Source organism: Mirounga leonina, unplaced genomic scaffold (genome assembly GCF_011800145.1).
Source record: "Mirounga leonina isolate KUSES-001 unplaced genomic scaffold, KU_Mleo_1.0 Mir_200, whole genome shotgun sequence".
NCBI classification, from domain to species: Eukaryota; Metazoa; Chordata; class Mammalia; order Carnivora; family Phocidae; genus Mirounga; species Mirounga leonina.
In genome coordinates, this window is record NW_023270503.1 from 11,885,832 (window position 1) to 11,912,032 (window position 26,201).

The window sequence follows — 26,201 nt, forward strand, 5'->3', positions numbered from 1 at the left end:
GGCTGCATTACGATCCCGGCGGCCGAGCCCCAAAGGCGACAACCCGAGTTGCTCGGTAAGTGCTCTGCGTACGACGAAAACCCGGAGCGAAAACACCCGAATCAAAACAGAAAGCCAAGCTGGGCGCCCACGGGCCCAGCGCCCGCGCCCGAGGACGAAGCGCAGCGGTTCCTGGGAGGAGCGAGGGTTGGGGGCGGAGGGCGAGCTTGCTCCAACTCGACTCCGGATTGGTCGGGTCCAGAGAGCCGAGTGACGACAGCCGGGGAGAACGTCTGATTTGTGTGGTGGGCGCGGGGAGGCGGGGAAGCGCATTGCGCAGGCGCAGCTGCTCGGCTCTTCTCGCCCTAGTGCTCCGGCCCAGCTCTCGCGGACAAGTCCCGACATCGCGCGCCCCCCCTCCGGGACCGCCCCCTCCCCCCTCTCGGCGTCGTCGAAGATAAACAATAGTTGGCCGGCGGGCGCGGAGTGTGTCTCCCGCCGCCGGATTCGGCGGGCTGCGTGGGGCCGGCGGGATCCCAGCCAGCCGGCCATGGCGGGGCTGTACTCGCTGGGAGTGAGCGTCTTCTCCGACCAGGGCGGGAGGAAGTACATGGAGGACGTTACTCAAATTGTGGTGGAGCCCGAGCCGACGGCTGAAGAAAAGCCCTGGCCGCGGCGGTCGCTCTCTCAGCCGTCGCTTCCGCAGCCGTCACCGCCGGCTCTTGCTGGCAGCGAAGTCGCGGGGAAGGGCCCAGCGGTGGCAGACCGAGAGGCTCGCGACCCTCCCCCGGACGCCGCGGCCTCGCCAGCTGCCGGTCGCTGCTGCCGCCGCCGTTCCTCAGTGGCGTTTTTCGCTGTGTGCGACGGGCACGGCGGGCGGGAGGCGGCCCAGTTTGCCCGGGAGCATTTGTGGGGTTTCATCAAGAAGCAGAAGGGATTCACCTCGTCCGAGCCGGCGAAGGTTTGCGCTGCCATCCGCAAGGGCTTCCTCGCTTGTCACCTCGCCATGTGGAAAAAACTGGGTAAGTTCGCTGCTTGTCTGCCGCCCGCCTCTTTTTCGGGCAGTTGAGGGCTTTTCTCAGAGCGCCAGCACCGCGTGGGCCCCCGGCTCCGAGAGCGCTACAAAGTGCACACTGCGGGAAGTGAAGTGTCGCCTCGGTCCGGTAGCGCTTTCCGGGGTGGAAGGGCCGGCCAAAGTGGCGCTGGGAGAGAGCGGATCGCTGTATCCCGCAGCCGCCCCGCGTCTAATTTCCACCCGGCCAGAGTCCGGGGAGCCGGTCCTCTCCCGGCTTCACTTTGGAGGCAGGCTGAGAATACGTGTTTGAAACCTGGCGCCAGATTTTGGCCAAACGATGAATTCAGAGCACTTGGTACCTGAGTCCCACGCAAAGGAAGCCGGAGACGGCAGAAATGAGAGTGTTCCCTTAGAATCTGTCATAATTTTGCTCTTGCAGGACTTGTCCCTGTCGGGTTGCCTCCTGCCGGTGGTGTCAGGTCACCAGATTGACCCCCGGTGGCTGGTAGTTAAAGTATACTAGTAGACTAGTTTAAGAAGGTCAAAGGTAATCATCCAGCGACTTAAAAGTCTTGGGAGGAAATCGGTTGTGTTGATCATAAAATGGTTTTAGGATCTTTATGCATGTACTGCTTATGAAAAACAAAAGCGAGGAATGCGTTGTTACGTCTTAAACTGGCCCCACGTTAAGGGTTAGGGGTGTGTGTTAAATTGTACTAGGGCTTTTTTTTTTTTTTAGTTACCTTAGCTAATTGCTGTCAGATAGTTCTCACCAGTTACTAGTTTACAGTTGTAACTGCCCGTCAAAGTAACAAGAGAAAAAAAATTACTGATATATTAAAAGGAAATAGCTTACTTTCTAAAAAATTCGGTGTAGTTGTAGTTTCATTTAAACTTTAGTTTTCTAAAGCATCCAGTGTCTCTGTACCCAACATGTGTTATTATACAGACTTAGAGCTGCTTACGCATTGCTCTGTATGAATGGCATGAATCTTTTCTAGAGAAAAGATAATAACTTCTGTCATTTAAAAAAAAATCCTCTTGTTTAATGGTACCATAATGTTGCTTTATTTTTGGCAGAGGGACAGAGAGAGAAGAGTGTAAAGATTGGTCAAATAGAGAACATTTTTAAAAAAGGTATTGTCATAGAGTTGGAGGCTAGCTTCTTTCAAAGTCTGTTTTCTATTTGCCTGGCTTTCTGCCAAAAATTGTTTGATTGACTCATAAAACAACCAGTCCTCCTGTCAGAGGCGTTTCCCATCCAATCCCAGAGGCCCCTGTTACTTGTTTTGTTTTTGTGTAGGCAGAGCAGAGCTGAAAGCACTGCAGTATATTCCAGAAATATGTCATTTCATTGCCTGCAGGGCAACCAGGACTGGACACCAAGGTAACAAGATAGAGGAAGATTAGACACAAAGAACTATTAAGAGTCCTGTTTATTTTGCAGTACACTTGGAGCAGCATGAATTTGCCATATATTTGAGCTAAAAGGATAAAGCATAAACCCTGTCACTTGAGCATTTTTTAATAAGGCAGGGAGTGTGCCCTCAAATGCGAATGTGGTTTTGTTTTTTTTTTTTTTTACATACACGTGCTTTTTGAGTCAAACTTTCACTCCTATGAGGCATGGTTTAGAGCCTTATATACCAAACAGATATTCAAGTTTGCTTTGTTCCACAGCTAAGCCTTGTACTCCATCCTCAAAACTTAAAAAAAAAATGCTGAGTATAAAAAAATGCTGAGTATATGAAAGTCTTGACACAGGAGATGCAGGTTTTTTATTTTTATTTTTTAAAGATTTTATTTATTTGACAGAGTGAGAGAGGGAACACAAGCAGGGGGAGTGGGAGAGGGAGAAGCAGGCTTCCCGCTGAGCAGGAGCCCCATGCGGGCTCGATCCCAGGACCCTGGGATCATGACCTGAGCCGAAGGCAGACGCCTAACGGCTGAGCCACCCAGGTGCCCCAGGAGATGCAAGTTTTTAAGAAAAATTGTACTTCAGTCCCAAATTCATGGGTGGCTCCTCAATTTCTATAAAATAAACTCTGCAGTTTGTAATCTACAGGTCAAGCCCTTTCCACTCCAACTTTAGACTCCCTATTCGATTTTATCTGTTACAATTCTAACACATTAGTCTACTCACTTTTTTCCCAGGGCATGTTGGAATACCACATTTTCTTGAATTTTCCCCCAAAAAAGAAAACGGAAAAATAAACTCCTCAATCTCTAAGTCTGTGTGTTTTCTTCTGTGAAGACTTCTGGTTTTTTTTGGAATTAAGCATCCTTTGTTTCTCCTTTTTAGTGCTTATTAGGTTATAGCAGTGCTTCTCAAACTTTTTGTTCTTAGAACCCTTTTTACTCTTAAATGATTGAGGACCCCAAAGAGCTTTTGTTTATATGGGCTACATCTGTCATATTTACTCTGTGAGAAATTGAGGAAAATTTAAAAGTATTTATTAATCTAGGGTACCTGGGTGGCTCAGTCATTAGGCGTCTGCCTTTGGCTCAGGTCATGATCCCAGGGTCCTGGGATCGAGTCTCACATCAGGCTCCCTGCTCTTCCGGGACCCTGCTTCTGCCTCTCCCACTCCTCCTGCTTGTGTTCCTGCTCTCACTCTCTCTCTCTGTCAAATAAATAAATAAGTAAATCTTTAAAAAAAAATACTAATCTAGGGCGCCTGGGTGGCTCAGTTGGTTAAGCGACTGCCTTCGGCTCAGGTCATGATCCTGGAGTCCTGGGATCGAGTCCCGCATCGGACTCCCTGCTCAGCGGGGGGTCTGCTTCTCCCTCTGACCCTCCTCCCTCTCATGCTCTCTCTCTTTCTCTCTCTCAAATAAATAAATAAAATCTTTAAAAAAAACCTAATCTATTAAAAATAAACTAAATATATGTTAATATATTTAAGTGAATATGCTATTCATAATTCATTATATCTATTCAATAAATATTATTAATATAATTTAAATGAAAAGTCACTTCTGAAATACTGAAATATTCTCATAACTGCTTCTGCATTCCATCTTTTGTGCTGTGTTGTCTGGTTGAAGTATATAAACAAGGCAACCTCACATGTATAGTAGGAAAAGGGAGGAATAGTTTAGTAGTGTTTTCAGATAATTCTGGATATTCTACACCAAAGTGATCGTTTCTTAAGGTTAGTAAAAATGGAATCTGAAACCTTATCATAGGACTTTTTATAGTTTTACATTAAAATCCATTGGTCTGTCTTGCCCTTTTTAAAAAGATTTATTTACTTATTTTTTTATTTGAGAGTGAGAGAGCACAGAGGGGAGCAGAGGGAGAAGCAGACTCCCCGCTTGAGCCCGATGTGGGGCTGGATCCCAGCACCCTGGGATCGTGACTTGAGCTGAAGGCAGGCGCTTAACCGACAGGGCCACCCAGGTGCCCCTGTCTTGCACTTTGAATGAATCCTTTACCCATGTGTAATTTATGACATGGTACATTAGTCATTTGGAAAATAATATTTCACTGAATTATGCAGATCTTCTAAATATTGATGTATTTTATTATGCAATATGAAACCATCACATTTGTTAATATTTCTGATCTCATCAGAAAAGTCTTAAGATTGGGAAGCTATCAAGTTCACTGTAGTGGATACTCATTTTCCAAATGTAAGTTTTTAAGCAGCAGTTAGAAATTTATCACTGGCAACAGATACTGTCAGTTGCTTTTCTTTCTTCTTTTTTTTAAAGAGATTTTTGTTTGTTTTAAGATTTTTTTTATTTATTTGACAGAGAACACAAGGGGGGGCGGGGGGGAGCAGCAGGCAGAGGGAGAGGGAGAAGCAGGCTCTCCGCTGAGCAGGGAGTCCAGTGTGGGACTCAATCCCAGGACCCTGGGATCATGACCTGAGCCCAAGGCAGACGCTTAACTGATTGAGCCACCCAGGCACCCCATCAGTTCTTTTTCTTGAAGAGAGAGTCTCACTTTGTTTATTTTGAAGAAAATGTATGCCAGATGCCTAAATCTTACTATCATTCTTCCAAGTAAAAGTGATGGTCCATGAAAAATGGGGTTAGTTCATTCCATAATTCACAGAGTCAGAAGTACTTTTCCTCTAGATAGCCATACTGTTCAACAGAAGCCTGTTGTACATACTTCCCTTTTTGTCATACAGAATATAAAAAGATGTGTATTCATGGGTGGAGGCTTAATAAAATTAATTTTTATTGCAACATCAAGCACATTCTTAAGTAAAATTGGTTTGCCTTTTTTAAACTGCAAGTAGGGGCGCCTGGGTGGCTCAGTTGGTTAAGCCACTGCCTTCGGCTCAGGTCATGATCCTGGAGTTCTGGGATCGAGTCCGCATTGGATTCCCTGCTCAGCAGGGAGTCTGCTTCTCCCTCTGACCCTCCCCCTTCTCATGCTCTCTCTCTCTCTCTCTCATTCTCTCTCTCAAATAAATAAATAAAATCTTTTAAAAAAAAAAAAACCAAATAAACTGCAAGTAGGTGGCTATGGAGAATACAGTGACTGCTAGCTCAGTTTGGTGTCACTGCCTTGATTCCTGCTAAAACCAGCAGTTTTACCAGTGTTTTTGAACCATCAGTGAAAAGGGCAAATAAACTCTTAGAGTTTATATGAAAGTAATTTTGGCTTTGTAAAATTACTCTAAAGATCACACAGACCACTGTGAGATAATCATTGTTTTATCTGCCTCTCAGATAAATCTTGAGGTCTTTGTTGGGGGGGTGCCTTATATACTTTATAATTAATCTATTATAGCTGACTCCTTGCTCAAAGTAGCTGCTAGTTTAGTTGAATTTCTGTGGGTGAAATGATTGTCTTTTTACTTTTATTTTCTAATTAAAATAATTTTCCCCCTTTAAAAGTTGTGGTAAAATACACATAAGATTTACCATTGCCAATTTTATGTGTACAATTCAGTGGTATTAAGTACACTCACAGTATTGTGCACCCATCACCACTGTCCATTTTCAGAATTTGTTCATCATCCCATACAGAAACTCTGTAATCATTAAATGGTAATTCCCCATTACCCTCTTCCCCAGCCCCTGGTAACCTCTGTTTTACTTTATGTCACTATGAATTTGCCTATTCTAGGTACCTCATATAACTGGAATCATACAATATTTGTCCTTTTGTGTTTTGACTTAGCATACTGTCTTTAAGTTTCATCCAAATTATAGCATGTATCAGAATTTTTTCCTTTTTAATGGTGAGTAATATTCTATCCTTTGTGTATACGACGTTTTGTTTGTCCATTCATCTGTTGATGGACATTTGGGTTGTTTCCACCTTTGGCTAGTGTGAAAAATGCTGCTGTGTACAAAGGTATGTAAGTGCTTGAATCTGTTTTTCAGTTCTTTTGGGTAGAAACCCTAGAAGTGGAATTAAAGTCCTTTTTTTTCATGTTTTCTTATTTTTTGATCTCAAGTTATAGTATGGGCCTAGTTTATGTATATTCACATGTATGGATTTACTGTTCTTGTGTTAATGTTTGCCTTCTCAGAAATAATGTTTTAAAGTTTGTGCTTTGTTTAGGTTTGTTCATTTGAAATAATGTTCTTTTTGCCTCTTTCTTTTGATAGTTCAGAGAAAGTAGTGAACAAATTGCAGTTTTAATTCCTGTGTATCGGGAATTATGATTTACTTATGTTATCAAGAGAGCCTCTGGAAAGATAACAGTATGTTGTTGAAATAAATGTGATCTCTGATTTGATTATGGGAAATCTACCACAGTATTTGTAGAGGAAGATGGAATATGGAATTTTTTTTGAGGGACTGTTATTTACTTCCCCTTTGTTTTGATTTTCAGTATTATTGAACAGTATCAATATTTCAGGAATTGCAAGAGAGAGGGTGTGTGTGTGTGTGAGAGTGTGTGTGGCATACGTGCATTACTTTTGCTGGTTTAAAATGATTCCAAAATAACAAAATGTAGGTGATAAATATGTCTAAAAAGATTTTTTAAATTTTTCTTTTTTTAAATTATGTTTTAATTCCAGTATAGCTAAAATAAAGTGGAAGTTTTGTTACCTTAGTGTGACTGAGGATCAGAGCATTTACTTTAAAGAATATGACCAAAAGAATTATGAAGGGCTGGTCTTTTTTTTTTTAAAGATTTTATTTATTTATTTGAGAGAGAGAATGAGAGACAGAGAGCATGAGAGGGAGGAGGGTCAGAGGGAGAAGCAGACTCCCCGCCGAGCAGGGAGCCTGATGCGGGACTCGATCCCGGAACTCCAGGATCATGACCTGAGCTGAAGGCAGTCGCTTAACCAACTGAGCCACCCAGGCACCCTGAAGGGCTGGTGTTAACATAAATTGTTGGTTATAGGTTTGGCAGGTAGTTTTTGTTACCTTAAAATTTAGAGATTGAAACAGAAAGAAAATGGGAGGGGTAGAGGGAAAGACAAGGGAGAGTGAGATAGAACTAAATTTGAAGAAGGGTCTCTTAAATCAAGAGAATTTTAAACCTGTATATTTTAGTTTGGTATTTCTCAGTTTTTATTTTCAAGGACTTTCACCCTCTCACACATCACATGTTTGAAAGAGTTTGCCATATTTTTCAAGTACTGATTTTTTTCTATTTTTGTTAATCATTTTTTACTTTTGATCAGTATTAGATAATCTGTTATCACATGTTGCATATATCAATAGTTCATTCCTTTTTAATTACTGAGTAGTATTCCATTGTATAGATACACTACAATTTGTTTATCCATTCACCTGTTGATGGGCATTTGGGTTGTCTGCAGTTTTGGCTGTTACAAATAAAGCTGATGTAAAGTTTTTCTTTACAGTAGAAGGCCACTAATAAATGTAGAAAGAATGATAGGATTTTAGAAAATCATATTTAGTAACCATCATAATAATGATTCAGTCAAGAAACATTAGCGAATGCTAAAACTAGTGGGTGAAAATTTGAGGAACAGAATTATATGTTAGGTTTTTTTTTTTTTAAGATTTTATTTATTTATTTAATTAACAGAGAGAGAGAGCGCCAGCGTGAGAGGGAACACAAGCAGGGGTGTGGGAGAGGGAAAAGCAGACTTCCCTCCGAGCCGGGAGCCTGATGCAGGGCTCTATCCCAGGACCCTGGGATCGTGACCTGAGCTGAAGGCAGTCGCTTTAACCAACTGAGCCACCCAGGCGCCCCTATATGTTAGTTTCTTATTGGGTACCTTAAAACAACAGAAATTTATTCTTCATGGTTCTGGAGGCCAGAACTGTGACATCAAGGTGTTAGCCTCTGTTTTGGATGCTCTGAGGGAGAATCTCTTCCATGCTCTCTCTCTTAGCTTCTGGTGGCTGCCAGCAATACTTGCATTTCTTGGCTTGTAGATGTATTACCTAGTCTCCACTGTCTTAATATCACCTCCTCTGTGTCTTCTCCCCTTCTCTCTCTCTCTCTTTTTTTTTTTTTTTTGCATTTTATTTATTTTTTTATTGTTATGTTACTCCCCTTCTCTTCTAAGGACACCTGATTTTGGATTTAGGGCCCACTCTAATCCAGGATGATCTCTTCTTAAGATCTTTAACCTAATTACATCCGCAGAGACCCTTTTCCCGAATAAGGTCACATTCACAGGTTCTGGGTGGGCCTGTCTTTCATGGGGTGGGGGGACCATTCAACCCACTACAAGGATTTTTATATTATCTGAGATTATTTTCCCACAAATACTTATTAATTACAAGGGGAAAAAGATTATAGTGGAGAAACCTGGTAGATACCACCTTAATCAAATGACCAAAGGTAGCATCATTTTTAATGGATAAATTGAAATTGTATACCACCTGCAATAAAAAGATCATATTTAACACTTCTGTGATATTCCTTCCAAAAATGCATAATCTGAATACAAACATGAGGAAACATGAAACAAATCCAAATGGAGGATATTCTTAAAATGATTGGTATAGTACTCTTAAAAAGCATCAAGGAAACAGAGGAATTGTTACAAATTGAAAGACTAAAGAGATATGAGTAAATAAAGTGGTCCTGAATTTTATCCTTTCGTTTTAAAGCATATTATTAGGATAATTGATAAAAATTTGAATGAGATCTGTAGATTTGATGTAGTTTTTTTTTTTTTTTTTTTTGAGATTTTATTTATTTATTTGACAGAGCAAGAGCAGGAACACAAGCAGGGGGAGTGGGAGAGGGAGAAGCAGGCCTCCTGCTGGGAGCCCGATGCGGGGCTCGATCCCAGGACCCCGGAATCATGACCTGAGCCGAAGGCAGACGCTTAACAACTGAGCCACCCAGGCGCCCCAGATTAGATGTAGATTTCTGATATTGATGGTTGACTGTGGACATGTAGAATGCCCTTGTTTATAGGAATTAGATAATGTAATTGTATTTGGGATTGTAGCATATCTTGTTGGTCATTTAGTCTCTATCATTTCAAGAAAAAGTAATTCTTTGAATTATTCATGCAAAAAAGAAAAGGCAAACCTGAAGTAACAGGTCTCAGAAGTTCAGAAATCTGAATATCTCCAGGAATTAAGGTAGCAGTTTCATCAGGGCCCTGCTGCTACATGCATACCAGATAGCCAAGGCTATATTTATTTGTTTCACTAAAGAGGATAAATCAGAAACTGCAGCTGTATTTAGGGTCACCATTTGAATATAATCCATTGTCATTTTCCAAGAGCGATCAGACTTTCCTCCCCTTTTCTCTTGTTTTAATGGTGACAACCAATTTTTGTGATTCTTTGAGAGAGGAAGTAATGCTTTTAGTTTACTGTTTTGGAGGAGAGTATCGTTAGTGGGGTGCTCCAAAATCTTACACTTGGCCTTTTCTGCTATAATAGACTTCCTGACCTATCAATTAAGAGCTATGAGGGGAAGCTATTCATTGCTGCAGTTATTTGGGGACTAAACTACCTGTGGGATAGGTTTGGGATTCCCCTGAGTCTGAGGTGGACTGGACTCAGTCTTCTTTAGTACTTGACCTCCATGAGCCTTAGCTCTGATCAGTGGACTGTGGTTTTGTTCTGTTAGCTCCAGATTTATCCTAGAGCCATCCTTCAGTAGTTACTCAATGATGTATTTCTCTTTCCTCAGTGTATAGCTACATGTGAAAATGGCCACATACCATTTTGAAGATTAACAGTACTCCTTTAATTAAACATGGAAGGTTTTTTGTTTTTTGTTTTGTTTCTTGTTTTGTTTTGTTTTTGGAATCAAATAAGGCCTTGTGAGTGACCATTCTGGAGATCCATTTTTTCTTCTACCCTGTTGTCAGTTAGGTAAGGTACCCTGCCAGTTTTGCTTTGGGTTCTTAACTACTCCAGTCTGATCTGTCACCTCAGGATTCTCCCATCCCCACACAGATCAGGGAACCAATTTTAGTTTTAGCCTCTTTCATTAGTATTCCTTGCCTAGAGGGGAGTCAATAAAGTGTGTTTAAAAGATTTTAGTGTTTACCTAATTACTTCCGTAAGCATTTAAGTTGAAGAAAGTCATCTGAATCTTTCTTGGGGATAGATATATGGGATTCATAGGCATGTAATAGATTAATTATTTCCTCTATTTCACTGTTTGTTTTCTAGAGCTGCTGTAACAAAGTTCCAAAAATTGGTTGGCTTAAAACCAAAGAAATCTATTGTCTCAGTTTTGGAGGCCTAAAGTTCAAAATCTAGGTGTTGGCAGGGCCATGCTCTTTCTATACTCAACTCTGAAAGTTCTAAGGGAGACTGTTACCTTGCCTCTTCTAGTTTCTGGTGTTTACAGGCAATCCCTGGCATTCCCTGACTTGTCGATGTGTCATCACTTTAGTACTCTAGTCCAATGGTCATCTTCTTCCTGTGTGTCTTTACATCATCTTCCTTCTGTGTGTTTGTCTTTGTGTTAACATTTTCCCTTTTTATAAGAACACCAGTCATATTGGGTCAGGGCCCATCCTAATGACCTTATTTTAACTTGATTACCTCCGTAAAGACCCCTATTTCCAAATAAGGTCACATTCTGAGGTACTGGGTATTAGGATTTCGAATATCTTTTTTCTTTTTTTTTTAAGGTTAATTCCTTTTTAAAAAATTTTTTTTGGGGGCGCCTGGGTGGCTCAGTTTTTAAGCATCTGCCTTCGGCTCAGGTCATGATCCCAGGGTTCTGGGATCGAGCCCCACATCGGGCTCCCTACTCCGTGGGGAGCCTGCTTCTCCCTCTCCCACTCCCCCTGCTTGTGTTCCCTCTCTCGCTGTGTCTCTGTCAAATAAATAAATAAAATCTTAAAAAAATTTTTTTTTTAATTATTTTTTTATTATGAATATCTTTTCTGAAGGGACACAATTTAATCCATAATCCATCATCCCAAATCATATCAGTCAGTCATAACAAATTTGTTGTTTTTCAGAGTCATATTGCCTCTTAGGCCAGGTTTCAGTCTAGGTTTGCATTAGCTGACCCAGAAAAGTTTTATAACCACAGTTCTAAGCTAGTAGACTGCAGACTATCTGCTTATCTTCCTACTATTACTTTATTGATAAGGCCAGCCTTATCTTACCACTGTATACCATGGGCTGTTTGTTACCATCTGGAATATGAACGAGAGTCCTGATGCCTTCTATCCCTTACTGGTTCCATAACTAATTGACATTTTTCTGAGGGTTAGTGGCCTGCAAACTATTTGTGATACAAGTTATGTATTACAGTTATTTGAAAGTAACACTAACTTGGTCTACATTAGGAAGGAAAAGAATATGGGAATTTATTGGAGGGACATTGGGTAGGTCACAGAATTAATTGGAAGACTAAACCAGATCTCAGAGTGGACAGAACCTGGTTAGGGTACCTCTGGGCCTCTAGGTGATAGGAACTAGTGGACACTCACTGAAAGGTTTTCGTCTCTGGGATGGATCAGCTCCACAGTTTTCTGGCATTATGCCTTTCTAAGATGCAAATATCTGAAAGAGTCTGACCTGGTTTATTGCCCTCTGGGCTAGGAGCAAGCAAGTTTTTCAGTTGCATTAGAGAAAGACTGCATGCAGTGGAGGTTGTGTATGTACTCCAGAACAAAATTGGGATGCTAGTACTAGGGGGAGGGATGGGGGGGCTGGACAGGTGCACACTATATTTAGTACTATAAATAAGGGCTCAAGTGAAAGCCACATAGCTTTATGCTTCATTTGGATTATTCCCCCAGGAAAAAAAAAATTCTCAAAGCTGAATTATTTGTTTAAAGAATGTACATCTTTTGATGGTTGTGGGTATTTGTTTTCAAATTGCTTTCCTGAAAGCTTTACATCTCCATACTACTTTGGCATTAGAATTCTGTAACAACTCTTAGCATAGTGATTTAGGAGTATGTTATATTGCCTGGGTTTGAATCCCAGATATTCCACTTAACTATCTGTATGACCCTGGGTAAAACTTCTTTGATCTGGAGCATACTCATCTCTAAAATAGAGATGATGATAGTACTTCCCTCCTGAGAGTTAAATAATTTGGTACATATTATTTGGTACATGGTAAGTACATAAGTTCCTCAAGTTTTAAATTTATTACAAAAAAACATACATTCTGTACTTATTTATAATAATTTTATTTTATTCAGACGTCTCATACTTTTTTGTTTTGAAAGACTTTATTTATTTGATAGAGTGCGCACAAGTAGGCAGAAAGAGGAGAAGCAGACCCACTCCCCCACCCCCGCTGAGCAGGGAGCCTGATGAGGGACTCAATCCTAAGACCCCGGGATCATGACCCGAGCCGAAGGCAGACGCTTAACTGACCGAGCCACCCAGGTGCCCCTAGAAATTTCATACCTTTTTTAAAGATTTTATTTATTTATTTGAGAGAGAGAATGAGAGACAGAGAGCATGAGAGGGAGGAGGGTCAGAGGGAGAAGCAGACTCCCTGCCGAGCAGGGAGCCCGATGCGGGACTCAATCCCAGGACTCCGGGATCATGACCTGAGCCGAAGGCAGTCGCTTAACCAACTGAGCCACCCAGGCGCCCATAGAAATTTCATACTTTTGTTTTAAAATTTATTAGTCTTTGTTTTAATGGCTCATACATATTTTCTTGCTTAAAAATACTTTCCGTAAGTTAGAAGTCATGTACTGATACAGTCTTTCTAATATACTCCTAGTTTTTTGTTTTTTTTTTTTTTAAGATTTTATTTATTTGACAGAGCAAGCACAGGCTGGGGAGTGGGAGAGGGAGAAGCAGGCTCACCACTGAGCAGGGAGTCTGACGGGGAACTCTGTCCCAGGACCCCAAGATCATGACCTGAGTGGAAGGCGGAGGTTTAACTGACTGAGCCACTCAGGCGCCCAATATGCTCCTAGTTTTAAGACATTTGTTTATAAGTCATTTTTTAAAAATTAAAAGATTAAAATGAAAAGTAGAAAAAAAGACAAATTATAAAGATGTTGATTCCTTAATATATAAATTTATTGCAGTTTTAATCAGAACCTCAACAGGTTTTTTTTTTTTTTTTTAAAGATTTATTTATTTGAGAGAAAGAGAAAGAACTCGAGTGGGAGGAGCAGAGGGAGAGGGAGAGAGAATCTCAAGCAGACTCCACATTGAGCACGGAGTCAGATATGGGACTCCATCTCACTCACGACCCTGAGATCACAACCTGAGCTGAAACCAAGAGTCAGGCACTTAAACGACTGCGCTGCCCAGGCGCCCCAGGGTTTGTTTTTGTTTTTGTTTAATTTCCAAGTTGCTTCTAAAGTTTATTTGGAAAAATTCTTGAGAATTGAGAAAGAATAATTGGGGGATACTTAAACTCCCAATTATTGAAAAGAACCATAAATAGATTAGTAGAATGTGTCTAGAAATAGATCTGAGGCAAAATGTAGCATATGATAAAAAGTGACTTTTCAAATGAAGAAAGCATGGATTGTTGGGTATTTTTAGATCATTGCAGAATATCTCTTTGCACATATTAGGGCTTTTGACCAAAAAATGTGATTTAAATATTAATATTATATCTTTGAATATCCTTTTTTTTTTTTTTAAAGCTCTTTTTCTTCTTTTCCATCTTGTTTTAGGTGCTTTTTGCAAACTGCTGGTAGGTCTTAGGTAAATTTTGTTTTCTGAATGTGCCTAAGAACGTTTTTTTCTGGGAGTTCACCTCATTAATACTTATTATGTTAATAGATTTTTATTTTTTTAGGTTCTTAGCTGCAAAAAACCAATAAGCTAGTTTGAAAAGAAAAGGTTTTAACGAGATCTGTAATTAACCCACAAAATAACTGAAAAGGCTAAAGAAACATTCAACATACTCTAGGCTAAGCTTCTAGGAATAATATCTGTAACCAAACTGGGAAACTAGATGGGCTGGGGAGCTATGTGCTGTGATCTACGCTTGCAAAATTGATGCCTTCATCCTGCTGCTGCTGCTTTTTTTTTTTTTTTTTAACTTTAAACAAATTGTGAAATATAGCATACATATAGAAAAGGCCATAAAACATAAATGTACACTTCAGTGAAGAGTTGTAAAATGAACACCATCTGGTTAAGAAAGAGAACATTGCCTATACTACAGAAGCTCCCATATGTCTTTTCTCATCACATATTTTTATCTTCTCTCAAGGCGTAACCACAGCCTGACTTTTGTGGTGATAGTTCTGGTGGGGTTTACTTCTTTTCTTTTAAGAGATTTTATTAATTTTTTGATTGATTGAGAGCCTGTGGGATGGGAGAGATGGAGAGAGAGAATCTTAAGAGATTGAAGAGGGAGACAGAATCTTAAAGAGAGAGAATCTGAGGCAGGCTCCAATCCCCGTGTGAGGCCTGGTGTGGGGCTGGATCTCAGGACCCTGAGATCATGACCTGAGCCCGTATAAGCAGTGCAGCTCTGAACATTCATATATATTATGTGTACATGTACATTATTTCATGGTATATATCTAGGGATAGTGAATGGTCAAAGTATATACATATCTTCATTTTTTGATAATGCCTAGATGGTTTCTGAAGTGGTTATATCAGTTTATACTTCCACGAGTAGTTAATAGAACATGTTCCACATTCTTAATGACAGTTTTTATTGTCAGACTTTAATTTATGCAGTCTGATAATTATATAGTGGTATCTCATGGTGGTTTTTAATTTGTATTTCCCTGTTGATTAAAGAAGCTGAACACCTTTGCAAGTTTTTTGTCTGTTTGGAATTCCTCTTTTGCAAAAGGCCTGTTCGAGCCTTTTATCCATTTTTCTGTTGCATAGTTTGTCTTGTTGATTTGTTTTGTAGGGGCATTTTTATATTCTGGATACCATTTCTGTGGTGTGTTATTACAAATTACATTTTGTGAGTTGTCTTTTCAACTCTAGTAATGGTATCTTCTGATGAACAGAAATTCTTAATTTTAATGGTAATATAGCTTCTTAATCATTTTCTTTCTTTCTTTCTTTTTTTGGTTATTAAATAATTTGTTTTTTGTATTGCATTTATAAAGAAAACAGACAATGAATCCAGTAGAAAGAATAAAAATGCATTTGGGGTTGTAACTGACAGCGATAGAAATCCTTTAGTGAGATCGTGGCAATTTGACAGTATTATGATTAAGTTCAATAAAGGTACATGGGGTACTTGGAAGATCAAATTCTATAGCTGCCTCTTTCTACGGCTTCTAATTCATCTGGCTCCTTAAATGATAGGGGGAAAAGCCCTTATTTGGTAGGAAAACATTTCCAGAAAGAAGTTACAGGTTCTTTCATTAAAATTTCTTCTCACATCAGTTGTTAAAATGGGGCCTTCTATTTGTGTTTTGGTTATTTCACTTTAATATCGTCACCAGAATTCCTGTAATTGCACAATTGTTATTTTACAGTGTAGACAAGAATTCAGTTCTAGTCTGCTATTGCTTCAGCTATATATATATATATATATAGCTGAAAAGCCAATTCCTCCACAGCCATTGGGCATCCTAGGTGAATTTGGCCTTGATTGGGCTATGCCAAAGACTAATAAGACTAAAATGTGAAACAGCCTCTCACCCTGTACCCTTGTCTTTCCATTAAAACACCCTTTAAATTATAAGCATCCTTTTTATTTATTTATTTATTTATTTTTATTATTATTATTTTTTAAATATTTTATTTATTTATTTATTTATTTTTTTAAAAAAGATTTTTATTTATTTATTTATTTAACAGAGATAGAGAGAGAGCACAAGTAGGCAGAGCGGCAGACAGAGGGAGAAGGAGAAGCAGGCTCTCCGCTGAGCAGGGAGCCCCATGCGGGGCTCGATCCCAGGACCCTGGGATCATGACCCGAGCCGAAGGCAGCTGCTTAACCGACTGAGCCACTCAGGCGCCCCTTATTTATTTTTTTGACAGAGAGATACACAGTCAGAGAGGGAACACAAGCAGGGGTAGTGGGAGAGGGAGAAGCAGGCCTCCCGCGGAGCAAGGAGCCCGATGTGGGACTCGATCCCAGGACCTCGGGATCATGACCTGAGCCGAAGGCAGACGCTTAACCGACTGAGCCACCCAGGCGCCCCATAAGCATCCTTTTTAAAAAGAGCTATGAAGATGATGAGCTCATCCTTTTATTCATTGTCTCTAAGACTCAAATTTTCTAGTGCATCTCCTATTGCCAGCATAGGGATGAGAAGGGGAAAGGGTGTTAATCATTTTCTTTATATGGCTAGCCCATCCTTTGTCTTTAGGAAATTCCTTCCTATCCTGAGGTCATGAATGTACCTTCCTGTATATTTTCTAAGCATTTTAGCTTTGCTTTTCATATTGGGTCATTTAATGTGTCTGGAATTGATTTTTTTTGTGCGTGGCATCAGGGACCCAAAGTGTTGGGATTTTATTGTTTTGTTTTGTTTAATCTTGTCCCAATTCCATGTACTAAAAGTCAATCTTTTTTTTTTTTTTTTTTGAGATTTTATTTATTTAGTGGGGGAATGAGCGGGAGGGGAGGGGCAGAAGGAGAGGGAGAAGCAGACTTCCCACTGAGCAGGGAGCCCGACCCCAGGGCTCAGTCCCAGGACCCTGGGATCATGACCTGAGCAGAAGGCAGACGCTTAACCGACTGAGCCACCCAGGCACCCCTGAAAGTCAAATCTTTTCTCCACTATTCATGTATCAAGTGTTTAAAAATGCATGGGTCTGTTTCTCTGCTCACTCTTCTGTTCTTTTGGCCCACTAGTTTACAACTTTTCCATGAAGGTCTTGTTAGAGATTTGTTAGCATTATTCCCAGATACAGTATACCTTTTGCTGCTGTTGTGAATGGTATCTTTTTTTAAAAGTTACATTTTGTAATTTTTTTGTTGCTGGCTTTGGGAAATAGCATTGGGGTTTTTTTTAATATAACAATTTTTATATTCAGTAACCTTACTGAACCTTATCAATGCCAATCTACAGATGCTTTTGATTCTTCCACAGATGTTTTCTTGGGGGCCATTTTCTCTTTGTATACTCTTGATGCCTCTTAGGCTGTTTGCTTTTCTTAAACTAAAACAAACAAACCTAACATTTATTGAGCACTTACAATGTGTCTGGTACTGTGCAGGTGGTTTTTACATGTGTATGTATATGAATTTCTGGCTTCATCAATAATGGTAGCCATTCTGTTTCCCTCAGCAATTGTGAGGGTCATTATTTCATATGCTGCAAGCAGCCCTCTGTTGTGAGTGACAGGGCATTCTGTAGGGTGGATTCCATCTGCAGGATGAGATGAGATGCGCTGTAGGATTCAAGAAATGTCTTTTCGGCATATGTAATATTGTAAAGAAAAGAACTCTAATTAGTCTGAATATGCTAGAGATGCCTTGTGGCTATGAAAGTTGTGTGGCACCCCATCCAGGTTTTCAGGCCCTATTTCTTCCACCTCATCCCTGTTGAGACCCTGTTGTCTCTATCAACAGATACATCACTTTCCTGAAAAGAGGTGTTATAGGAACTAAAATGTCGCTTAGGAACTAAAATGTTTTACTTTTTACTATGCGGAGAGTTTAGGCACTGACCTAGCTCCTGCAGTTATAAATAAACTGTCAAGCTTCTGCCATCCATTCCTATCTCAGCCTTTGCCACTGTCTCTGAGTTTGAGCTTTCCAGGGACTCTGTTAACAGGGAAAACTGATGTATTGCCTTTATGACTGTGCTTTTCACTTATAATGGACTACAAGTTTTGTATTCTGATTTTCCCTTAATTCCATTTCTTTAAGATTCCACGGATTCCTCAGATTTGTGTATGACCTTCCTCTGTGTTTCATGACTGCTGTGGACTTTTTCTAATATTTATATTCTGTCCTTTCAGTGGGATTTTGGTGAGGAGACTGTGTCAGTGTTTGGATTCAGTTGGCTATCTTGAACTGTAAATTGTAGTTTGTTTAATATCACAGAATATTTCAGAATATTTTAATGATGAATGTAATTAGTCAATATAAGGTTTTGGAATTAAATATATTGGGTCTCTGCCACTTAATATTTGAGTTATCTTAAACAACTTAATCTTAACTATTCAAACTATTGATTCCTTATCTGTAAAATGAAAAAAGCGGGAGTAATTTTACCTATCTTGTAGGTTTGTTGCAAGTATTATTTGAGATAATACATGTAAAGCTCTTAGCATGGAACCTGGTACACAATAAGTGCTGAATAAAAATGTTATTTATTAGATTTTAAATATCCAAAATAACTATTTCAAAAACAAATCAAGTAGCTTTTCCTGAAAATCTTTTAAAAGAGAGATTAATAAATAGATGCTAAGCTACAGGCTATAGAAAAAAAGCTTTGAACACATACCTGCCACTAAATGTAGTTAGGACTAAGACATGTGGAACTAGTAAATCTGTCCTGTAATATTTTTCTCCCGGGATTGGTTTGATGGTTGTAATAAAATTATATTATTTATAAAATTAATTTATTAATATATTGATGAAATTAACACAAGTTCTTTTTGAATAGCTTTAAAAATGTTCTTAAATTTTATCCTATGCTAACTCAAGTTTTAACATGCTAATTCAGCACACGTTGCCATTTTTATTCTGACAACCATATTAATGTTTAAATCTGGAAGAGTAAAATATTTTATTTCTTATTACAGCAGAATGGCCAAAGACTATGACAGGTCTTCCCAGCACGTCAGGGACAACTGCCAGTGTGGTCATCATACGGGGCATGAAGATGTATGTAGCTCACGTGGGTGACTCAGGGGTGGTTCTTGGAATTCAGGATGACCCGAAGGATGATTTTGTCAGAGCTGTGGAGGTGACACAGGACCATAAGCCAGAACTTCCCAAGGAAAGAGAACGAATCGAAGGACTTGGTGGGAGGTAATCATTCTGCTGTTTTTTTTTTTTTTTTTTGTCTTTCGTCTCTTGGTTCTATTTAGTTCTTTTCTGCTTTACTAACCAGATTGACCTATTACTCCCTTTTAGTGAAGTTACTTTCTCAATATTGCAGGTTTTTAGTTTGTCTGATAAAGTACCCGTCTGCATTCATATTTACCTCATTATTTTGAGTTGACTGTTTTATTTCTGATGGCTCCAGAGGGAAATAATATTTTAATGGGAGTCAAATAATACATACAAGGATTTATTGATCACCTTTTACATAAATACTGCAGCATGACTTTCAGAATCTGGACAGAGCAGCCCTTAGGGTTGCAGAGTAGAACAATTTGAATCTGGCTTAGGGAGCAGAATTTTGTTATCATTAACCTTCAGCTTTTTTTCTTTGATTTGTACCTCAGATATGCTGCAAACCTTTCTTACTATTTTCTTTTGTCTGTTTCAAGTTATTGTCTCAGTGTATAATTTGTAAACTATGAACTAAAGTGGCTTCATAATATTTTATGATGCAAACTAAAATGTAATAAGATTACTCTAAAAATCAGAGGAATGAATAACACGAGAAAATGTAAAACTTAGCCCAATACTAAGTTTTAAAAATTGAAGGTATAAGGCAAGTTAAATAGAATCCAATGTTTTCTAAATAATTATTCTAACTAAAGCCTTACCATTGATATTATTACTTGCCTCCTTTATCTTCTATTAAATCCAAATAGACTTTTTCAGAGTATTAATAAACTAACTGAGGGAAAGAATTTACGTGTTAACTTAAACTATAAGCTAAAATCAGTAAGAAAACACTAAGAAACCACCCCCAGTAGGTGAATAGAGGACTTTGAACAACAACAAAAATGCAGAAGAGTAGCAAACATTTGAAAAAAATTATTAAAATGAAACTATTTCCTGTTGTTAGGTTAGCAAAGTTAAAAAAAAAAAAAAAGATACTTCTCAATATTTTTGTTGAAATGGGAATCCTGTTGGTAGGATTATAAATTGGTCTGACCTATATAGACTATAATTCATACCCACTAGCTTCAGATGTTTATAGACTCAGTAATTTCAGGAATGTACTCTAAAGAAATCTGAAATGTGGACCAGAATATCTGAACAGTTATTGGTTGCAACAGTGTTTAAAGACTGTTTAAGGCTGGAAATAACTTGAAGGCACACAGCTGAAGAATGGTTAGGTATATATAATACATATTTATAACACTAAATATGATATAGCCATTAAAAATAATGTTTATAGATAGATTTTTTAAAATCATGGTGTTATGAAATTTTTCCAACATAGGCAAAGGTAGTAAGAGTAGTATAATGAACTCCCACATCTATGGGGAATTTTTAATAATATAGGTTAATTAATGCTTATTGGTCACAAAATTATATTTGTAGTGTGATTTTCAGCTATGCAGAGAAATAGGAGTAGTATAGAAATACACCAAATGTTAATGATTTTCTGTGTGATGATTTACACACACACACACATTTTTTTTAATGGTAGCATTCATTTGGTTAAATTTTAGGTAGCATAAAATGATATACTTTAGAAGGTCTCTCAACTGCTACTGGCACACAGGCCACCTAGTTCCCCTCCCCCTCAAGAAACCAGTATTACTTTGTATCCTTTGGTAGAGATTCATGCATGATCAGATATGAAGCTGTATCATATATGGATGTACCATCATTTATTTAAGTACTCTCCTGTTGAAGAGTATTTCTAATTTTTTTTATTACAAACACTACTGTAAAATGAAAAATCCTGTACATATATCTTTTTGTACATACATATTTGTGGGATCGTTTCCTAGAAGGAATTGCTGGGCCAAAGAGGAGTATGTTTTGAATATTGATAACTGTTAGTCTCCATGGAGGTTGTACCAGTTTATATTAATGTCAGCAGTGTATGTGGATGCCCTTGACAGCATACTTCTAGAACTTTTTGATCATATTGACTTTTAGGTTAAAACAGGGGGAAACTTGGTGATATTTTAATTTTAATTTGTCTTACAAGAAAGGTTGAATATCTTTTTGTTTAATAGCTATTTATATTTCCTTTTCTGTGTATTTCTGTTTAAACTCCATTTTAGGGGGAAGATTGTTAGCCTTTTTTTTATTAATGTGTAAGAGCTGCTTATACAATTAGAGAAATTAGTCTGATGTATGTAATGTGTTTCAGGTGTTTCACGATTTGACTTTCAATCATGGCACTGGAATTTCTTTTCCACATGGAAGTTCTTTTTAATTTAGTTTAGTCTCTTCTGTTATGACTTTCATTTTTTTTGTGCTGTACATATAGTTCTCTCATTCTGAGATTATTAAAAAGTATTCTATATTCTAGTACAGCAGTTATAACCATTTTTGGGTTTAGCAGCCCTTTATACTCTTAATAATTGAGGACCTCAAAGTTTTTTGTTTGTATGGGCTATACGTAATGACTTTAGAAACTAAAAATAGAGACATTTTCAAATATTTATTTGTTCATTGAAAAATAATATATTTTTTTAAAGATTTATTTATCTGAGAGAGAAAGAGCATGGGGCGCCTGGGTGGCTCAGTTGGTTGGGCGACTGCCTTCGGCTCAGGTCATAATCCTGGAGTCCCGGAATCGAGTCCCGCATCGGGCTCCCTGGTCGGCGGGGAGTCTGCTTCTCCCTCTGACCCTCCTCCCTCTCATGCTCTCTGTCTCTCATTCTCTCTGTCTCAAATAAATAAATAAAATCTTTAAGAAAAAAAAAAAAAGAAAGAAAGAGCATGAGTGGGAGTGTGTGAGTGGGGGGATGGGCAGAGGGAAAGGGAGACAAGCAGACTCCCTGTTGAGTGGAGAGCCCGCTCCTGGGCTGGATCCCAGAACCCTAAGATTATGACCTGAGCTGAAATCAAGAGTCAGATGCTCAAATGACTGAGCCACCCAGGGGGCCCCTGAAAAATAACAATATTAAACCCATTGTGTTGGGCACCTAGGTGGCTCAGTCAGTTAAGCGTCTGCCTTCGTCTCAGGTCATGATCCCAGGGTCCTGGGATCGAGTCCTGCATCAGGCTCCCTGCTCTGCAGAGAGCTTGCTTCTCCTTCTCCCTCTCTCTTTCTCTCTGTCTCTCATGAGTAAATAAATAAAAATTTAAAAAAATACATAAACCCATTGTGTTAACATAAAGAACTTTTTTTTTTTTTTTTAAGATTTTTTGTTTATTTATTTGACAGAGAGAGACACAGCGAGAGAGGGAACACAAGCAGGGGGAGCAGGAGAGGGAGAAGCAAGCTTCCCGCAGAGCAGGGAGCCCAATGTGGGGCTCGATCCCAGGACCCTGGGATCATGACCTGAGCTGAGGGCAGACGCTTAACGACTGAGCCACCCAGGTGCCCAAAGAACATTTTTTTAAGTGAAAAAATAGCTATTTCCCAAACACATATTTAGAGAGAGACTTGGCATTGTTTTACATTTATAAAGTCTCCTTAATGTCTGGCTTAATAGGTGACATCTAGATTCTCATATCTGCTTCTCCCTTCAATCTGTTAGTTTTTTTGGTTGCAGTATCCGAAGTAAAACTGGTCTTTCATAGATATATAATTGGAAAAGGGAGGAGTATTTTTTTTAAATATTTTTATTTATTTATTTATTCATGAGAGAGAGAAGCAGGCTCCCCAAGGAGTAGGGAGCCTGATGTGGGACTCGATCCCAGGACCCCGGGATCATAACTTGAGCCGAAGGCAGACACTCAACCATCTGAGCCACCCAAGTGCCCAGGGAGGAGTATTTAAATAGCTTTTTCATGTATGGGGATATTCTTCTTTGATACCGTTCTAAAACTCAAAAAGAGGTAGTTTCTTAAAGGTTAATAATAGTGTGGTGTCTGAAATTATATCAGTGACCTTTTTATATGCTTACATTCCAGATCCATAGGCGTATCAATTAAGAGCCATTGGTTAAATGATTTTTTTATTAATAGATTTTATTTTTTAGAGCAGTTTTAGATTCATGGCAAAAGTAAATGGAAAGTACAGAGAGTTACTATATATTCTCTGCCTCCTCTTAAATGCACAGCTCCCACTATCAACAACTTATACCAGAGTGGTATATTTATTACAATTGATGACCCTACATTGACATATCATTATCACCCAAAGCCCATAGTTTACATTAAGAATGTTCTAGAGTTTTGACAGATATATAATGACATGTATCTACCATTATAGTATCATAAGAATAGTTTCACTGTCCTAAAAATCCTGTGTTCTCTGCCTGTTTATCCCTTCCTCCTTCCTTACTTATGGGAACCACTGGTCTCTTTATGTCGCTATAGTTTTGCTTTTTCCAGAAGATCATATAGTTGGAAACGTGTAGTATATAGTCACCATGTGTGATTTTGTAACATAGGCATTGGTCACTTGTGAAATATTGGTTTGCTGAGTTACACAGATCCAAGTATTGACACATTTTATTATATAATGTATCAAATCTTGTAGCCTCTCAAAAACTCCACTGTATACACATGGTCTTATGAAAATAATTTTGACCTAGCAGACCCCCTGTAAAGATCTGGGGGACTCCCAGGGGCCTCTGAACCATATTTTGAGAACCACTTTTCTAGTACTTAAATGGTTTCATCTTGTACATTTTAACCTTCAGTCTCTCTGGAATTTTTAAATCTGAGCTGTGTAGTAGGGATACAAGTTAATATTTTTTTCTCAATGGCCATTAATAGCTACTAGAACAATTATGTATCTTTTTCTTACTGATTAGAAGGGTAACCAGGCATAAAACCCCTCTTTCGTGGGAAGATGAACTTGAGTTTACCCTCTTCTAGCACTGTTTGTCTGGTTAAGATGGAATGTCAGTTCTGTTATAAGGTACCATTGCTTATGGTAGAATGATCCTTAAATTGTACTGTATCTGGATAGAGAAGATTTTGAGTAGACTATACAGACCTTATTAGCTGCCCAAATACATGCAGTTTGACTTGTGCAGGGACTGGTAAGTCATGGGCTATTATAAGACACTGATTCCTGGGGTATATGAAGTTTACCTGTGGCACATGAAGCCTGTTTATGGGGTCTAGAAAATGGCTCTTGGATTTCTCTTAAGGACTATTGCTGGAGACAGTGTAACTGAAGCTGCCATGCTGGCATACTGTTCCCTGTTCTGTATCCTACAAAGTTAAATGAGCCTGGTTTCATGCTGTCATCTGTTTGATTCTATGAGTGTGAAGGTCAGTCTGTATCTGAGACCACTGCTCTTAGTCATGCAAAGTGGGCTTTGCAATTATAAACTAAATTCCTGTATATATTTGGGTCTTTTTCTGGGCTTTCTATTTTTTATACTGTATGTTCATGTACCAGTAGCATACTTTTTTAAAAGAAATTGTGGCTTCATTATAATTTTTAATATTGGTAGTCCTGATCCCTTTTCATTAATCTTTTAAAAAATATTTGCTTGACTATTCTTTATTTTTCTATATGAATTGTTAAATTTATATCCTTTGATTTTTAATAACTTTTTTTAGAGTTTATGTTTTTTTTTTTGTCTTATCACTTAAAATACCATCTGGATGGTTGGACAGATGCTCTTTGCCATTTGGGAGCAGGTGTCTTTTTGCACAAATTGAGCTGTTTTATTATAAGTTATTTCCTCCTTTCCCTGTGTCTCACCCTAGGCAACTGGCCAGTGCTCTGTTTTTTCAGCCTTCTGTTGCTGCTCAGTCAGCTCTCTGCATATCAGGCTGTTCCTTTGTGTATGCCTTTTAATCATACAGGACAACAGCAGGGAGTGCAATAAAAGCAGCATCTTTTATAACATTGCTTTGGTTTTTTGATACTGGATTTAAAACTTCGTTTTAACCAGTTCCATTATTTGGTTTTTTGTTCCTCAGAAGTGTAGAGACAATAATATCTTTGACTATTAAATATCAAGAGAGCGTCTACTTAAGAGTTTTAATGGAAACAATTTGGGTAGCTACTGTAATTACCTAAGTATTAAGCCTTATATTTTAGGGAGCAGGTTTAGGAAAGAACAATAGGACTTAAGGTGGTATGAAGGCAGAATGATTGTGTCTCTCCTTGTGTTTGTTTTTTGAGGAGCAGCACTGAAGAAAGCGTGAAATAACAAAATGACTGCCTTTGGTATTCTAGCTTGCTATGACCTAGAACAATGTTGCTTTAAGGATTGTGAATTAAACTAAGTGGGTTCTCAAAAGGGACAGTAAATAAACAACTCTCCAATTTCTTTTCTGTGTTGTTATTGACAACCTTTAGTGACCATTCTGTACTTGCTTCATTCTTCCTCTCTATCTAATAGAGTTGCCACTAGCCACATATGGCTGTTTAAATTTAAATATAATTTAGTTACAATGAAAATAAAAAATTCACTTCCTCATTAGCACTAGCCACAGTTAGAGTGCTCAGTAGCCACACAGGGCAGAGTGAACATTTCCATCATTGCAGAGTTTTATGAGACAGAGCTGCTCAAATCTCCTGGCCTGCTTTTGTTAGATAAGTTTGTTATCTACTTCAGAAAGAAGGTTGAGGCTGTTCTGCCATATTCATGTTTTTTTTGGCTCAGAGTAAGAGTGGCTATTTCTCATTTATAAGGCTTATGCCTTTATTTTGCTTCTCTTAGGATTTTTATTCCATTTGTTATCTCTTTTATTTTATTTTTTTCTAGTATTTTCATTCTTTTGAAGTTGGAGCAGAGATAGCAAAGCCATAGTTGGGGGTTAACTGGCTAGCAGCTGCTGAGGTGTATGACATTTTATAGTGACATTCCTTTGAGAGTGGTCACCATTATTTGTCCTGTCTTCAGCTTTCCACATTTGAAGCCAGTTTCATTTCAGTGTTCATCGAGTTTAGGAGGATAGAGTCATGCTACTCAAGGTCAAAATAATAAACTAATAAAGGACTCACTCATGTATACATCAGGATGTCTTAGTACTCATTAATCATGAGAAAAGTA

At 38.7% G+C, this 26,201-nt stretch overlaps 1 protein-coding gene across 1 annotated transcript in view; it reads left to right on the forward strand.

Annotated features, from left to right (window-relative positions):
* The first annotated feature begins 356 nt into the window (after positions 1–356).
* The window catches only part of PPM1D (protein phosphatase, Mg2+/Mn2+ dependent 1D), a 54,533-nt gene continuing 28,688 nt past the window's right edge, over positions 357–26,201 (forward strand). The window contains exons 1-2 of the mRNA XM_035026668.1: positions 357–1,001; positions 19,008–19,236. Coding sequence (XP_034882559.1) covers positions 530–1,001; positions 19,008–19,236 — 701 coding nt within the window. The 5' untranslated portion in view covers positions 357–529. The remainder of the gene's footprint in view (positions 1,002–19,007; positions 19,237–26,201) is intronic.